Source organism: Neodiprion virginianus, chromosome 1 (assembly GCF_021901495.1).
Source record: "Neodiprion virginianus isolate iyNeoVirg1 chromosome 1, iyNeoVirg1.1, whole genome shotgun sequence".
NCBI classification, from domain to species: domain Eukaryota; kingdom Metazoa; phylum Arthropoda; class Insecta; order Hymenoptera; family Diprionidae; genus Neodiprion; species Neodiprion virginianus.
The window spans coordinates 10,468,190-10,484,869 of NC_060877.1; the positions used below are offsets into that span (position 1 = coordinate 10,468,190).

The 16,680-nt window shown below is 37.9% G+C and overlaps 2 protein-coding genes and 1 non-coding gene across 7 annotated transcripts in view; all 3 read right to left on the bottom strand.

Moving 5' to 3' along the window:
* Positions 1–16,680, bottom strand: part of LOC124310082 (mannosyl-oligosaccharide alpha-1,2-mannosidase IA) — a 274,724-nt gene that overhangs the window by 142,380 nt on the left and 115,664 nt on the right. The window contains exon 2 of one of the 3 annotated variants that reach the window (XM_046773668.1): positions 11,980–12,430. The exons of the other annotated variants lie outside the window; for them this stretch is intronic. Within the exon in view, the coding sequence (XP_046629624.1) occupies positions 11,980–12,027 (48 nt within the window). The 5' untranslated portion in view covers positions 12,028–12,430. The remainder of the gene's footprint in view (positions 1–11,979; positions 12,431–16,680) is intronic. 3 annotated transcript variants of the gene reach the window in all.
* LOC124310085 (facilitated trehalose transporter Tret1-2 homolog) lies at positions 164–7,510 on the bottom strand. Of its 3 annotated transcripts, none has more exons than XM_046773674.1 (2): positions 7,380–7,510; positions 164–2,164 (listed from the first exon to the last, which is right to left on the bottom strand). In XM_046773674.1, the coding sequence occupies exon 2, from the start codon at positions 2,127–2,129 to the stop codon at positions 591–593; it is 1,539 nt and encodes a 512-aa protein (XP_046629630.1). In that variant the 5' UTR covers positions 2,130–2,164; positions 7,380–7,510; the 3' UTR covers positions 164–590. The 3 variants fall into 3 exon arrangements, with proteins under 3 accessions (XP_046629630.1, XP_046629629.1, XP_046629628.1); XM_046773673.1 differs by lacking the exon at positions 7,380–7,510 and adding an exon at positions 5,415–6,612; XM_046773672.1 differs by lacking the exon at positions 7,380–7,510 and adding an exon at positions 2,681–3,705.
* On the bottom strand, positions 11,641–11,714 carry Trnai-aau (transfer RNA isoleucine (anticodon AAU)). Its single transcript has one exon. It is a non-coding gene; the product is annotated as a tRNA-Ile (tRNA).

The following is a 16,680-nucleotide window of genomic DNA, read 5'->3' on the forward strand; positions in this document are numbered from 1 at the left end:
ATGGTCATTATTAAGAAATACTAAGAGTGTAGCTTATCTACAAAATGACAGTATTAAAGGGCATACCTGCTGGGCATAAGCTTAAGTATCGAAGACAAGTTTTCATATTATCACTCTGAAGCCTTCTGAAACCTCTCAAACCTTTCTCATTAATGGCCATCGGTTTAAGCAAAACGTTGCTTTATTCATACTTTCACTCAATCCAACTACACACAGAACTTTAAATAAACATATTCGTGTGTATATACTTAGTGAATGCATACACGACTTAACAGTAACACATTACTAATTCATTCAACGACAGCCGAGGTCTTTAAATCACAAGAGAATCACAACGGAGTTTTTATAATCATAGTGACACAGGGCGATGAAGAAGACCGTTTATGAGTTAAAAATACTCAAAGCCCATGCATTGAAAGCAGTCGAAGCACCGAGCTATACTGACTTAAATACTGATCAAAGAATGTATCAGAAAACTGACATTCGATTCCAAATGTCTTGTACCGAAAGGTACAATTAATATACGAGCGAGTGTCAAATTTAATTTGTGTTATTTGTTACAAAAAAAAAAAAAAAATTGCACGAATGAGTCATTCATGAGTTCGCTTCTCGTTGAACGGTTTGGCGAAGCGATCTTCAATCTCCTGTAAAGTTTTATCCTTTGTCTCCGGAAGGAATGCGATAAGGAAGATGGTTCCACTCAGAGCGATGATACCGTAAATACAGAAAGTCCAGGACGGTCCAAGAATGTCCATCATGGACGGTGCGTTCTTCACAACTACAAAAAAGCACATGAAGGCAAAACCAGAGCTTATTCCAGAGCCAAGGCCTCGCACGGAGGCTCCAAAAAGTTCGCCACACAGTAGCCAGGGCAGTGGAACCAGACCGATGGAGCTTGTGCACGTGTAGGCGAACAGGCAGCAGATCGGAAGCCATGGTTTTCCGAGATCTGTGAAGAGCGAACCGCTGAGCAGAAGGAGACTCAGCGCTGATCCGAGACCGGAAATAATGGTCATAGATCTCCTGGGGTAATTCTTCGTCAGCCAACAGGCAATGGCACCAAAGGCGAGGCGAATCGAGTCGAGAATGAGTGTTGCAGTGTAGGCGTTTTCAGGGCCGGAAACTTCCGCGAGCATGTTCACGCTGTAAAAGGCTACCGCGTTAATCCCGGAGAACTGGGAAGTGAAAAAAAAGACGTTGAGTATGAAGAGGGGCATGAGGAAGCTTCTGGAAATCACATCGTTCTTCCAGCCGCGCGTAGGCGCGTGATCCTGAAGTGGCTTCGACTCCATCGAAGCGTCGAGTCCCTTCGCAGCTTCGTTGACCTCAGGATTATTCGCACTTCCATACGTCAAGGCCTCGAACTCGTGCTCGTAATTATCTCCTCTGAGGTACTGCCAGGTCTTGCGAGCCTTTACATGTTCACCTCTCTTGACTAGCCACGTGGGACTTTCAGGCGCAACAAGGCAAAGGAGTAAAGAGAAGATGGGGAAAACTCCGCACATAATGGCTGACAGTCGCCAGTGTAGCCAAGTGCCAAAAATATGCGAGACAAGAATGCCCACCGCTACTGCAAGGCTGATACCGGATAGAAGAATTCCTCGCAAACGCGGCTCGCTTGTTTCCGCTATAAATACCGGGCTTAGAGGGCCCATTATTCCGGTGCAAAATCCGATCACAACTCTGCCGACCAGCAGCCAAACCAGACTGGGCGCAAGCCCAACTATCAACCATCCGATAAAAAATACTGGACTGAATAGCAGCAGCGATGTTCGTCTACCGAACTTCTCCATCATGGCTCCGGAAATCCAGCATCCTGGAGCCATCGAAAGAGCAGCCGATGCCGCGATCCATGAAACTTGTTCGGTACCCTCAACCGTCAGCTGCTTCATATTCAGGTAATCCGTCGGGCTTTTCGACGTTGCGTTGTAATCCGTTGAGTTGTTCAAGGTTAGTTGAGGAAGCAGAACCGCACTGTAGCCGGACGTCATGCCGGCAGCCATGGTGCTCAGGATTGGACCAAGAGCTGTCATAGTTTGTCTGAGGAGGTATCTCGCTTTGCCTTTCGAATACGCGTTCAACCGTTCGTTCCTTTCCGAATCGATGCTTTTCCTCGGATCTTTTTCCATCGTTTGCTTTCACTTTTTGCAATTAAATGATCCCGCTGAAACGTAGAATTAGAATTTGGATTTATGGTTATTCACGGGTTGCGCTGTGAAGTCGTGTGTTTCGCGCTGGTACCTGATTGTTCGTTTGAGTCTTGTCTGTGTCTTCAGGAACAGTGAGCACAGTTCAAACCACGTTTAAAACAATAAGCAGCGTAAGAAATGAAGGTGTAAAAAGGAGAAATACTGGTTAAGACGAATCTCCGTTTGAGAATATCGAGTGTGAGGCAAATAGTGGAAACTAGGTGATTGACCAGCAGTGAGTAAGCAAGTACGTCAGATTGTTCAAAATAAGGTTAAATTAGACCGACGAGTCATGAATGTGTTGGACTATATGCAGCTCTGTCGCGATAAGAAGCATGGATCGAGGGAACTTTGACTTTTCACAGCACTTCACTTTTCCGAACTTTTTTTCAATACGATTGTCACGAGAAAACGAAAACAGAGAAGTTTGATGCAAACGTATAAGACGACGAACAAAGTTGGAGAGACCCAATGATCCGGATATCACGCACCAGTTTGGAGCGAAGGTAACAAGACGAGACGATGTCGCTCAAAGATATGAAATTATTTATGCAGAACGTTCGAGTTTTAACAGCATCGTCTGAAGAGGTTATTTACGATGTAAACAGTGTAGCTCATATCGCAAAGGTAATTGAGCAGATAAAATGAGACGACAATAAGTACAGGAAGAAATCTAAACTATCAAAGTAGCAGTAAAACTTACATGTTCGTCGTTTTTTTTCAACCATTTTTCATGCCTAGCAATAATCAACAATTGTTATGAAAAGTGAATAGCGATGAAACCTCGTGTCCAATGGTCCTTAAGACCTTGATAAATCGATTCAAACATTCAACTAACAAGATTTAAGTAGAACATCAGGGAAACAAAACGCAATACGTTGAACACAGACTTAGCGAATGGTATTGAAACAATTATCAAATAAAGTGTGAAATGTGTGAGCATAAGACTTGGGAGTTTACTAATCCAGCAGCATTCAGTTGAATGAGAGAGAAACCAACGATGATAACAAGTCAACGTTGCGGAACGACATGGCCTGCGTAGTAGTTACAAAGTTATCTGATCCAACCATGCGTGTTTGCATGAGAACTTGAAATACGACTTACCACTGTCGCATTCGGAATAGTTGATCAGAAACGTTATTCATAAGAGATTTGATAAGCGAATGATCGTAGATTTACTATCGGCTGACACATGAGGAAAGAAAACGTTAATAAGGGATTGTAGCTAATCAATCAAATGATCTCATTGTCAGGAAAATCTGCTTTTGATTCACTTTCTGCCGAATCGACATTCCGTCTACATTCATCAAAAGACAAGAAATAAATGCAATTTAATTAATTTTTCTCATGTAACCAAACTACGACGAACGACCCAAACTTGAACCACATCGCCGAATCGAACTATGCAAGTGGTTTTTTGACTCTACTTTCTACCTCCGAATCTATTTCTCCGTTACACTTTAAACTGCATATCTTTAAGAAACTGAAGAACACGTGAACTAATTACATTGTCACTTGCTTAGTTCTAGCGTATTATATCAGTGAATGAATATAGAAAGTTCTTCCTCTTCGAGCACAATTGTAAGAGTGTCTGTAAGTGTGTTTACATTTTGGTAACTTACGCTTCTTGGTGCGAAGCTCGTAAGACAGTCAATGACCGTCTGATATTAAATTGCGGATCGTATAATATTGAAATGCGGATATGCATCATCAATGTTAATATTAATCTCGAGGTAATTTTTCAGTTTGTGAAAAGTATATATAATTTGAAAAACTGGTAAATTCGAAAAATTAACGACGGAGCCAGGAATCGAACCTGGTATCTAGCGATGCTTTACCGGAGCCTTACTCCACTAGACCACCTAGCCGCCCTGACTCTGATGTCGTTAATTCCTCTCATTACCAGTAAGTTCAAATTTGTTTTCTTGTGCTGTGATAGTATATGTGAATATAGAAAGTTCTTCCTCTTCGAGCACAATTGTAAGAGTGTCTGTAAGTGTGTTTACATTTTGGTAACTTACGCTTCTTGGTGCGAAGCTCGTAAGACAGTCAATGACCGTCTGATATTAAATTGCGGATCGTATAATATTGAAATGCGGATATGCATCATCAATGTTAATATTAATCTCGAGGTAATTTTTCAGTTTGTGAAAAGTATATATAATTTGAAAAACTGGTAAATTCGAAAAATTATATATCAGTGAATGTCTGTCTGCGATTGCAAATAATCTTTGAATTCGTAAGTCAATTGCGCCTGCGGCGATTGCGTCGAGATGTGATACCGAGTATGAAACGCAATTGAGTTTGAATTGACGATGCGCAAATATGTGCGATGTCTTATCTATCACAGGAAAGATAATTTCATTAATTTGTTATGCAAATAGTTTCGTCGAATGGCATACGAATGATTTTCAAACAGAACGCCACGATTACGTCATAGACAGAAATTTTGGTAGCATTAACGTTCGTTTAGATAGATAGCGACGAATGTGGATCATTGACGTAGGATCCACGAATTAGTGATAAATAAAAGACTGTAGTGAGGAAACGAGATGATGATTAAGATAGATTGTATTTGATGAACAATAAAAGACACACTTTACTGAGTAGATAGAAGGCAATACAATCTGTATCGCAAGAGAACAGACCGATAACTGAGGTTTGACAAAGCGGAGAGAATACATGGATGGTACTCATAAAAGATATTAAAACAGGGGATAATACATAAAATATAAAGCTGATCTGATTCGAGGCACGAGACGAGCAAACGGCAGGATTTGAGGTAGAGATAGATAGAGATTGCACGCCAGTGTGTGTACACGTATAAGGCTGACTCGAAATAGCGATGGGCATTAATATTTTCTGTTGCACTGTTGCATCGCTACTCTGCCGAAAAAACGTCCATGAAGTGGTTATTTATCGCGACGTTTTGGCCAGCTGGCCATCTGCTGGCTGTTACATGTTGAAGAAAACAGGGGAAAAAAGGAAAAAAAAAGATGATGAAAAGCATAGCAATATTCAAATTCGCTGTTCTCGAACAGCCATTACAGAACGGCTAGATAGATAAATGATTTATCAATTGGAATGAACGGAGCTGCACAAATAAAGCGAGACCGTTAACTGTAAAACGTAGGAAATTAACCTGTGGCGACGATTCTAATAAAGTTCCGTAAAAAGGAAAACATGATAAGACATTTATTAATTCAATCGTATTTGCTCACTCACCGATTTGTGATCCGTGTCACGCTGAAGATATCGTTGGTGTGAAGCTTGGTTACGAAGTGACAGGCATAATGAAATAAAAGTAATAAATTCTCAGTTGATAAGTAGAGTGAGAAACGGATAATCATAAAAAGTCGGTAGTCGTTTAATACTGTACTGGTTGTGAGTACATCGGTATATAGATAACTGAAATTCCGGATGTCGGTTTACAGTTTTATGCGTCGGTTTGTACTCTATTGCAGAACGACCCGCCAACAAGCCATGAAGGGAAGGTGTACCGGATGCTCAAAAAATATAGCTACTACCTAGATGACAAAGTCAAATCACGGATTACGTCTCACTACATCAAACCACAACAACTATGTATATGGCCTACTGAAGATCCATAAAGACAATGTGCCCCCCAAGTCCAATTACCAGTTCCAGGCATTCACCTTGCTGAAAGCTGGTCAAGTTCTTGGTCCCAATCAAAACACCTGTGATTGGTGAGAGCCCACCACACATCAGGAATTCCAAACATTTCGTGGACCTAGTGAGGATTCTACGTATACGTGAACAAGACCCACCGGTCAGCTTTGATGCCGAAAATTTATTCACGAACATCCCGACGGCAGAGGCACTTCACGTGACAAAGAGATTGGAACGCGATGAAATGTTTAAGGACAGGACGACACTCGGCATAAGGTAATTGCACCAGTTATTGACCCTGACCCAGTTATCGACCTTTTTTGGTTGTATCTGTTCGTTCCTTGGTTCTAAGATTACTAAAAATAAATTTGTAGTGTCTAACTCTAGCAACTGGTTTTAGTTATCGAGAAATTCACAATTTGTACCGTCAATTTATAATTTTGGAAAATAAAAAGGTTAACAATTGAGTTTAAGCGGGTCTAGTCCGCACGGAGACCAGAGTCCCAGCGGAGATGTACGAAGCAGAGTGGGCCCTTTTTCCCCTGCCACTCCCAAGCATTACAATGCAAGTTTTACCATTGCTATAAAATTTCAGAGAATAAATCGTTTCTTTGATGAATTTGTTACTAAGAAGTCCTTCCCGCTCTCACTTTCCTTTCCGAATAGAGTCATGTTATCGGAATAAAAGTCGTGGTGTTCGTTTGCATCATGAATTGCAGGTACAAATTTGTCCGACTCCCTACATTTGACATAGATTTTGGATCGACACAATTGTTTTTGTCAATGTCGTATTGATTTTATTAAAATATGGTATGTACTGCTGCCACGACTTGTTATATCAATATGTATGACGTTTAAGGTATCCGGCTATGTGTTACTTTGTTTACTTGCAAGTTTTTGTAACTGACAGGAAATCGCGTAAAGCTCATAACGTATGAAAACGGTGAAACTTATTCGATCCGATGTAAAGCCGTACCTGCAGTTTACAGAGCGTATATAAAAAAAGAGAGACACGTACGGTGTGAATTATTTTTATTCCAGATTTGCATTTGGTTCGTTTTTGGAAAGGTTCAAGTCGCGTTGTAAACCAATTTCGATACAATCTCAATGTTCAAAAGACCAGAAACACATAGTTTACTAATGTGAAGTAATCTTCTTGCTTTACGTTTTTTAAAAAGCAGTGAAAGGAATGAAAGCACTTCATCCGCCTTTTAATTTTTGTAGAATATGCCACCTTTCGAAAAAAAGTAAGCAAAAGTAACAAAAAAAAAAGTTACAAGATCGAACATTTGAAATTGAGAAATGAAATACTTTTGTAGACATGAAAAATGTCTAAAGTCAAACGACGGAGGTATTAAAAAGACCTGACGATGAGATTTAAATGTTCTTCGGTCTGATTTTTTGCGTTTTGTTGCTTCGTGCAACACGCAAAACATCGGAGAACCTCGTGACTTTAAGGTGATTGTATGCTTACTGAAAAGACGATGACAAAAAGTTGACGCACAATGGATCTGGTTTATTAAAAAATTCCCTCAGGAAATGTCAATTTTTGGGAAATACCTCTTTTCAGTTGTGTATCCATAGTCCTTCAGAATACCTTTGTGACATGACGAAAGCCTCACGAATGGTTATGAGGCCATTGTTATTGCTTTTATTCATGCTCGGTATTCTTTTTGCTCCCTTTGCTTTTTCTTTTATCCTTTAATGAGATTTTTTATTCGTGGGTAGGCACAGACGTTGCTTAAAATTGCTTAAAATTGATTTACTTTAAGATAAATAAATACTCGTATATGAAAGATTTCCGTACCAAAAACTTGTGAAAAAAAATTACACAGATATTGTACACTCTGGGCAAAATCTTTTTGACATAATTCCGTATGTTTTTAATTTTTTTCCCTTCAATAATTAAAGTTTTTGCCAAATGTTTTCATAATCTATTTTTATTTAATTCCTAAAGCTCCAAGTTTGATTGGATATTTGGAAAGAAATTTTAGAAAACTTTTCAGACAGTTTTTCACCACTTTTCAGTGACAATTTGGGGACGACGTCTTCGCATCGACTGCCAACCCAAAATGCAAAAGATGCTTTTTCATTTGTTCAGACGAATTTTTATCTTTCTCCGAAACATCACAAAAAAAATTTTTTTTATCGAGTACGGTCAACGGAGTTTCTGACAATTTTATGTTTCAATACAGTCGCTTATCCAGTTACTGAAAATTAACTGTGAGGTTCAGACTGTTAAAAATTTATAACGCCGGAACTAGTGGTCCGAGAATTGGGAAAAAAAATCGAAAAAAAAAAAAAAAAACTTAAGCCCGGCTCGCTTTGAATAGCGCTGATAAACGTGAAAAAAGATCGTTATTTTGTTCACACAAGTCGTTAAAAATAGTTATTTTTCGTACGAAAATACCGCACGTATAGGTACGTTATAGGTATGGTTGGAAGCACACTTTCGCAGTAGGGAATTAATCCGACTGGAAGTTGTGTCCATTCGCTGTGATTCGTTCACTGGTCTGTTCACACACGTCACGAACAACGTGCAGTAGCGAAAATCAGTGTATTCGAAACATGATATTTTTTAGTATTTACGCATTAGCAGGTATTGAGAGCGACGAGAATAATTGAAACAGGATTCAAACTACGAATTGATAATCGACAGGGTTTCTCTCCTGACGGAATAATGATAATAAAAAAAAAATAAAATAAAAATTGGTCTTTCCTAAGCAATCGATAAATTAAGTACAATAGAAGATTATTCATAATGTCGTGAGGAAATTCCACTTTTTCATACGAGTATCGGTACTTCGATTATAGAGATTTCAGTCTATACTGATTTGAATAAAATTTTGCGGAACTAGTGCAAGGTTGTTTTAAATTATATTTATCAACTAGAAAACATGTCGAAATTTTTCTTCAACTTTTTTTTTTCTTCTAAAGATAAAATTGGGACGAACGTCTGTAAATAGGCTTGAAACTCGAACGATCGAAAATACTTTTATATAATTTATCCCTAACAGCGTCTCTCGGCAAATGAAATAATTTTCATCAACTTTTTTTTTCCCTACTTCAATTGAGTTACATTTTTTTTCCATTCAGCTTGATTCGAAGGTGCAGAGTGACCCAGATATCGTCGATGTAGGCAGAAGCCGTTTAACCGAATTGCCGGATGATTGTTTTATAGTGAGGCAAGGAGGATCGGGCGGGGCAGGGACGAGGTTCATTTCATGAAATTGTAGCCAGGAAAAGAGAGCGAGAGAGAGAGGCGAAAAGGGAGAGAAAGAAATACATCTTTGTAGATCGGAGGGTTCGCGAAGATTGAAAGAGCGTAGATGTGTATCTTTAGAGCGGTCCGCACGTTTATGTGTGTATATATATATATACATAAATGAAATACATATATATATATATATATATATATATAGGCGGAGTACGTAAAATCTGACGGATTGAAATTTATTGAAAAAAGATCCGCGGAGATATTTCATTCGTTCGACTGAATTCCTTCCTTCCTCTCCACTTGCTGATAAAATTGCATTTGCAATTTAGTTGATTTCGCGCAGTAAGAAAATAACCTGCCCGCAGCAATGCAATACGGTGAAGAAATTTCGAAAAAAAAAAAAAAAAAAAAACAAGGTGCTGAACGAAAGAAAAAAGAAAAACGATACGAAGTGGATGATCTGTAGTTACATTTTGAACATCTGAATTCTGAAGGAATAAATGATTTTTATCTACCTCTAGATGTGAAAATCGTTTATTACCAGGTTTGTAAGCGGCACTTAATTTTAAGAAAAGCGTGTGGCATGTCAATTCAATCATGGCACGGCAATCGGACGTTTCCTTTGTCAGCCTACACGGTCGTAATTTCCCTCGGCTTACAATATTTTTTGCTTTGTCAACTTCTCGCAATACAATTCCGATTGTAATTTTATTCACGGTATGTTGCCCCAGAAAAAAATACAGTGAAAAATATTTTTCCGTCCAATTCGGCACACTCGATTTGATTATAAAAATTTTACTCAACGTTCCGGAACAATCAGCAATATTACGAACAATAATTTATGAAGTGTGAGTTCATGATGAAAATAAGGTTTTGATAATTTTTCAATAATTTTATGGCGTTGCCATATAAGTCATGGATCTCGTAGCTTATGAGGTTTTTCTTCCCCCGCGCATTGTTTTCGATGAAAATTAATTCACAACAGATAAGTGTTACTCCAATTCCGTGTTCACATTGTATCTTCATTCCGCCATATGACAAATTTCTCATTTACTTTACACTTCGTAAAGAAAATTCAGTAAAATTAAAGGCACGATGAAACGGAATTTTGAATTATATGAAAAGAATATTCTTCGAGTACTGTTTGCTGAAAGTGTCGACTAATAGTCCGAGTAATCGTTTCGATAGCAACTGAGTTAATGATTTATATCGCTTGATTGCGCCTGACAGTAAGATGATGATAATTATTGAGATTCGAGATAAAAAGAGTAACTATATATAATACATCCATGCTCTGTAATTATGAAATCTCTACGCCTTATCGAATATTTCCAGTTAATTAGGTATTATATCCCCGGGATAGGCAAAGATAAGTGTGAATGGCCGTCGATATTTAGGCGCCCAGCAAAACGCAAACTATACCAAGGTATGCGTGGCATTTTTCACTGCATTTCGCCTCAGTATAATTTGTTGCAGGAGAATTTATTGGCGCTCGAAGATCGCGTTTTATATCCGCCGAACGGATGTTAGATATATCAGGCAACGCATTACTGGGCAACGGTAAGCGAGTTCTCTTCCATTCGAACGCATATCAACTCAGGGCCGAGAATTTCCCAATTATAAAACATTCGCTATTCAGAGCTGCCCCCTCTGGATTTTTCTCCCCAACTCTCCGTCTCCGAATTCGAGAAATATTCAATGAATATGTTTATATTTGCCTGACTAGACGGTGTCTTTTTTTTTTTTTTTTGTACGTTTGTTTGATTTCTTTAAGAAGAAGAAGAAGAACAACGAAAAATATAAGAACTGCGAGGTGTTTGCATGAATTAATCGGATGATCCAATTGTCTTGATCTGAAATTATAACGATATGCAAGAGACGAAACACTTGGTTCGATCGGAAAGAAACGGCTTTAAACTTGCCGTCCCTCGAATTTCTCCTTTTAACACAGCGGGTTTAAAGTTTGTAGAGAAAAAAAATAAAAATAAAAAATAATATCCAATTCGAATTTCGAACTACAAATTCAGATTCGTGATCAACGCTTTTAAAGCTCTCGGATATCACGTTACATGAGAGTGTCACGATTTTTAAAAATTTCGAAATACTACATTGGATTCGCCATTAAACATGTTGGAAGTCTGACCATGGGTTCGTTGTCGGTGACCCAAAAAATCTCCGCTTACCAATTTCTACCGAAATCGGAATATTTTTAGATTTTTTTCCACCATATTGGATCGCTATTTTGGATTTCGCAATATGACTTCAGTTTCGTGATTAGCGACCCAAAAAACCATTCTCAAGATATCGTTATTTTCATTTGATTTTTTGGAATTTTGTTATTGAAAAAGTATTGAATCGATCAAAGCCAAAATCAAATCAGTTCCAAATTTGGAAAAACTGCGTCGATTGAGATCGAAATTATTGAAATCCGGTAACTCGTTCTAGAGATATCGTTGGACAAAATATTAATCACATACATACTGTGATTTTCTGGACTTTGAAAGGTCGCGATCTAGTGAAAATTCAATTTTTCATTTTCGGGTTGATTAAAATAGCTTCCTTTTATATCTAAAAGCAGAAAAACGGGAAGTTAAAAAGTGTATCTGGCCCATGAGGGGATCGAACCCGCGACCTTCGCGTTATTAGCACGACGCTCTAACCAACTGAGCTAATGGGCCGATGTATTTTAAAACGAAGAATCTGCACAAGTTTTTGGAAAAAGCACAGAAACATTTTTCACAACTGCTTGTCCTCAATACGAAATCCCAGTCTTTAACGTTGATATACGAATGCTTACCCAAATTGAATAATTATTTGCAATATTGAACAGCTTTGCGAATCGAAATTTCACAAGTTAAACCATTTTTCAATTATGTTTTTTCACTTATCCATATTTCCCCCAATTCTTATTTTAGAATCTGTCAATACAGGCTGCATGCTCACCTTTTCTGCATCCGTTGTTCCGATCTTGATCGCCCTGATCCTCGTCATAAAACAGTGCTATTCGCGTAAAACGGTTTCAGAGCAAGACACCTCTGCAAAACCATTACGACACCACCGTAGCTGTATTTTACAACCCGTTACACAATTGCGGAATCAGCGGATACGAAGAAAAGAAAAAGACCGAAAAGAAAGAAAAAAAGGACGTTCGTTTTATCACAACAAGTACCGCATCGATTTTATCGACGCGTGTAATCACGCGAAATTTGGAACTCGAGTCAAACGAAATTAATTATCAGCCCTAATACAATTCTGATCCGGCGAAATGTCCGCGGGAATTAAATTTTCCTGCATTATTCACTCGACTGGGTCGAGGCTGTTTTTGACTTGGATCAATGCGATTCGGTGAACCAACTTCATGGTGCGGTGGGGAAATACGGCTCACTTCACTCACCTGAAAAATACAGTAAAAAGAACGTTCAAATTAATTTGTACGCCATCTTCCGTTTGCGAGAAAATAAATGAAAATTGCGGGTATTTAAAAGATGAAAAGAATGAAAGAAAAAAAAATACGAGCATCATCGTCGTATTTTCAAAACTGTATCTCTGCCTGTTTGTATAAGAGTTTTATTTTTATTTTCGGGGGAGAAAATAATTTCTCGCAATATGAACGTCCCGTAGAATCCAGACTTTTCTCTTAAGGGATGACAATGGAAAAGAAAGAAGGATTAAAAAAAAGATAAATAAATAAATAAATGAGCGAATTGCGCAAAACATTACGGTGCGCGAATGAAAATTGGTCTCGGGAACTTCGCGGGCAACGCATTTATACGAGTTAATTAACCTCTCTCAGAAAAATTGCCAAAGTAATTTGCTCTAAGGCTTTGAAAGCAAGGTTAGTTTGTTCATTGTTATACATATTACTTCTCTTTTTCACAATTAGTTTCTACTCTTTACCTCGTCTCTGAATTCCTTGACCTTTCGTTGCTCTTTTTTGCCTACGTTTAACTCGTCACTTGAAATTCAATTTCCCATTTCCATATTAGATATAATTAGAAATTTATGGGACAATATGGCGGCGTACCGATTGTCGGTAAGGTAGGAATCGTGGCCGACTCCGTAGGTACGCCGCCATTGCGTCCTGGAACACTGTTATTACATCCACTTTTCGTTTATTGCGGATATATTAACAATTTATGAAAAATATATTCATACCTATATTGAAAAAAAATGCACGTGGTTCACCGAATAAAACTTACGGGATTGGTTTGGTGAATCGAAAAATGAACTCGTCTATGGAACTGACGTAAATTTTTTAGTAACCGCATAAAAAAAAAAAAAAAAAAAAAAAAAAAAAAAAACGAGTCTCCCGCATGATGCAGTAATCTATTCTTCCACAAGGGCCATTGTGCCTGCACGGCGCCTTTTTCTCTCCCCAAACCGCGCGAGGAAGGGAAGAAAAACACGGAGGAGCGTGATTCTAGAGCTCTGTCGAACTCGCCCGATGAGCCAACGTAATACAGTAATTTTTTAGCTCCATCGCGTGCCTGTAAGCTCTAACTCAGATTCAGAAAATATTACGCTATCCTAAATCCATAGTTGATTACGGTTCATTACGAAAATACACATCGCCTTTTTTCCACTGGCCATCGACGTGTAAGCTTCAGATGTACAGGTAAGATCGGTGGATTGTGAAGTCAGGGGAGAAAGCACAACTACGAGGCAAGATATTCAACTCGGAGCAAGAATTTTTCCGATAGTTGAAGCGAATCTTTCGATATTCTAAGAATGAAGAGTAAAATTTTTATGCCACTATACATCGATTGAATTGTATTTTGGCAAATTTTATTCAATTCCGTAAATCCGCAGTTGATTCTTTAATTTGTCAATTAAATATAATTCAGTAGAATCAAACTTTTCATGCATCATTTAAGCACCGAGTGCCGGATAATTTTATTTGTTTAAATCACAGAACGTTTCTGTTTTTAGCTTCAACTTATGTGAAATCGTAAATTACGTACACTGAGAGAAATTTTTAGTTCCGGTTACCGCTCAGTCCTTAACCATTTTCATTTTTTATCACAATCGAAAAATATAGTTCTGGGTAGAAAACGAAAATTAGTTTTCTAGCTGTTACCGGAAAGTCTAGTATCCGTTACTATTCTTTCTCATTACGATCACTGTTGCTATATTTTATTGCAACTGTTGCGAAAATTTAACGCTTGTGCAACAATAAATTGACGTTAAAGCCTTGTTTAGCTAAAAAATTAGAGTAAACCTCATAAACTGATTTTACGTTGCAATAACCAAAAAAAGGATCGACAATAGCGCAAAATGGTTATTCGTAATTCCAACAATATTCAAACAGTTTTTTTTAACGATACATGTTTTACTGAATTTTTCTAGTTGCCGTAACAAATTAAATTTTTCTCAGTACATCAACATCTTTTCGTTCGGTTTATGAATGGTAAAAATTTTTCAATTTCGGATGAATATCAATATTCTCGTTTTTCTCTCTCAAGTCGTTTTCAATAATGGCATACGTTGTATCACCGATAAAAATGTTATTAACCGTATTAACAACAATTGAATGTATCAAATAATTTATTTGACAACTACGTTATACGCGCCAAAATTATAATATCAAACAAGCAACGAAGCCTAAATAATATAATATAGCAATTTTCAAATAAACAATGCTTCGTTTCGTCGGGATTCGTGACGGTAAACGTTGACGGCCTAAGCCGCGCAGCCCTGAAATATATTTCCCATCTGTTCCCGAACAGAAGCGGGCATTACGTTTTAAGGCCTTGCAGACACGCGAACCCTCGGAAAATAAAAGAACTTGACGTTTCCTCAATTCGCCCCAGGGAATTTCGAGAGGGCTTTTCGACTGCTAGTCCAGTTTCTTTCTTAGGTGTATACAAGCTGGAATAATTTTTCTTTCGTTTCAGCGCTTGCGAATTTTCATCGTTGGTCTAACGAAGTGTCACATCTAATGTGTTCTGCTCTAAATCTTTCGACGGAGAGAAAAAAAGAAGGAAAAAACGAGAGAAGCGAGGTAAATTCTACCGCACTTCGATATGACAGTTGAAAGCATAACAGAACAGACATTTAGTTAGTTTTCCCGGAACAATTGATTATGCAAATGCCTCATTTGAAGATAAAGTTTTCATTCCGAAGTCCGAGTATTGCGTCAATGCAGCATTCGATGTTATTGCCCACACCTATGGTGACGAGAATTGTAATCATGACTATGAATCGTTCGATTACGTAACGAATTATATCCAAGAAGTCGAGGGAAAATCAATGTTGTTGTGAACGTACAATTCAAATCGCATGCATTTACTATTGACGCCTATACGTGCCAATTAATTTATTCTTACAACAGCAGTTGTTCCTCGGATAATCCGAACGAGATTTCTTCGAAGCTTGTTTTTTTACCGAGTTAAAAAAGTTAGAATCTCGTTTCTCGACGAGAGCTTTTTCCACCTCGTTGATTTCTCAATCGTGAAAATGCTCTTGATCCGCATCACTTGTGATCTGAGAATGATATTTTATAAGGTCAAAAGATGCGACAACACAATCGAGGCAACCGCAGTGTTTAAACTTTACGGTAAAAAATGAAAATCCCAATAGTCCGAAGTTTTTGACTCGAATTGATTTAACAAAAACTTTTATTCACTTGTATTTTTGGCAGAAAATTTTAAAAACATCGTTACGATAAGTGTTTCAATTTTTTCTAAACAAGTTTTCCACGCGTGAGGTTTGGGAAAAATGTATTGCTTCTCTCGGGGAATGAATATAATGGCAAATAACAAGTGTTAAATCAATTTAGCCAAGCAGCTTTTCTCTGCCGGATTTGAGGCTTTACCATCGACGTGAATAAACTGGAAAAACCAGTAAAAGATCACGAATTGAGAGAAAACACTGAGGATAGACGAAGATTATACAATACACAAAATGGTAGATTTAATAATTACGAATATGTTAGCTTAATCGCGAAGAATAAAGATAAACTACTAAATTCATATACCACATTATCGTTAAAAATCAAGGTTTATTATCGACCAAGCAAATGTCCTTCAGGAATATTCCCTAACAAGAATGAGTTACTTTTTATATTGTTATGTTACTTTACGTTTTGGCGATACTGGGGGAGGGCCGTCCTCGATATTCGATTACGATGAAAAACCGGATAGACGGCGGTTAATATTAGCGAGTCAATTAAGAAAGATCCGTGCTCATATCTAAGCCGAACTCCATCGGCCGTTTCGCGTGTTTGTTAGTCTTAAATGGTCGTAGACAACATTATTTATCAATTACTATTAGCCGCTGCGTTATTCCATAACAATTATGGCTCCTGAAAAACCGGATAGATAAACAGTTTTCTCGTAGTTCGAGTGATGACGTGTATGGCTGTTCGCCAGATTTTAATACGAGGAAGGATGTTCCTTAGTTGTGACTGTTAATTGCCATTAATAATTAACATATTCCGTAATGATATGCAGTCACGAACGACTTCGTACAAGAATAAAACCCTCCATCAATCCTGTACATTATTATCATAATGATTACCAGTATTATATTTTATTGGAAAATTCCAACTTTGACTTGTTGATGAACTAAGAAAATGAATATAAAATATTGATTCGAATTGTTATTTTCAGCTCTGAAATAAGAGGTTTCATCAACTCAAAGCTC

What these genes read in the sequence shown, in the direction of transcription:
- LOC124310085 (XM_046773674.1), bottom strand. Translation starts at nt 2,129, where the DNA reads ATGGAAAAAGATCCGAGGAAAAGCATCGATTCGGAAAGGAACGAACGG.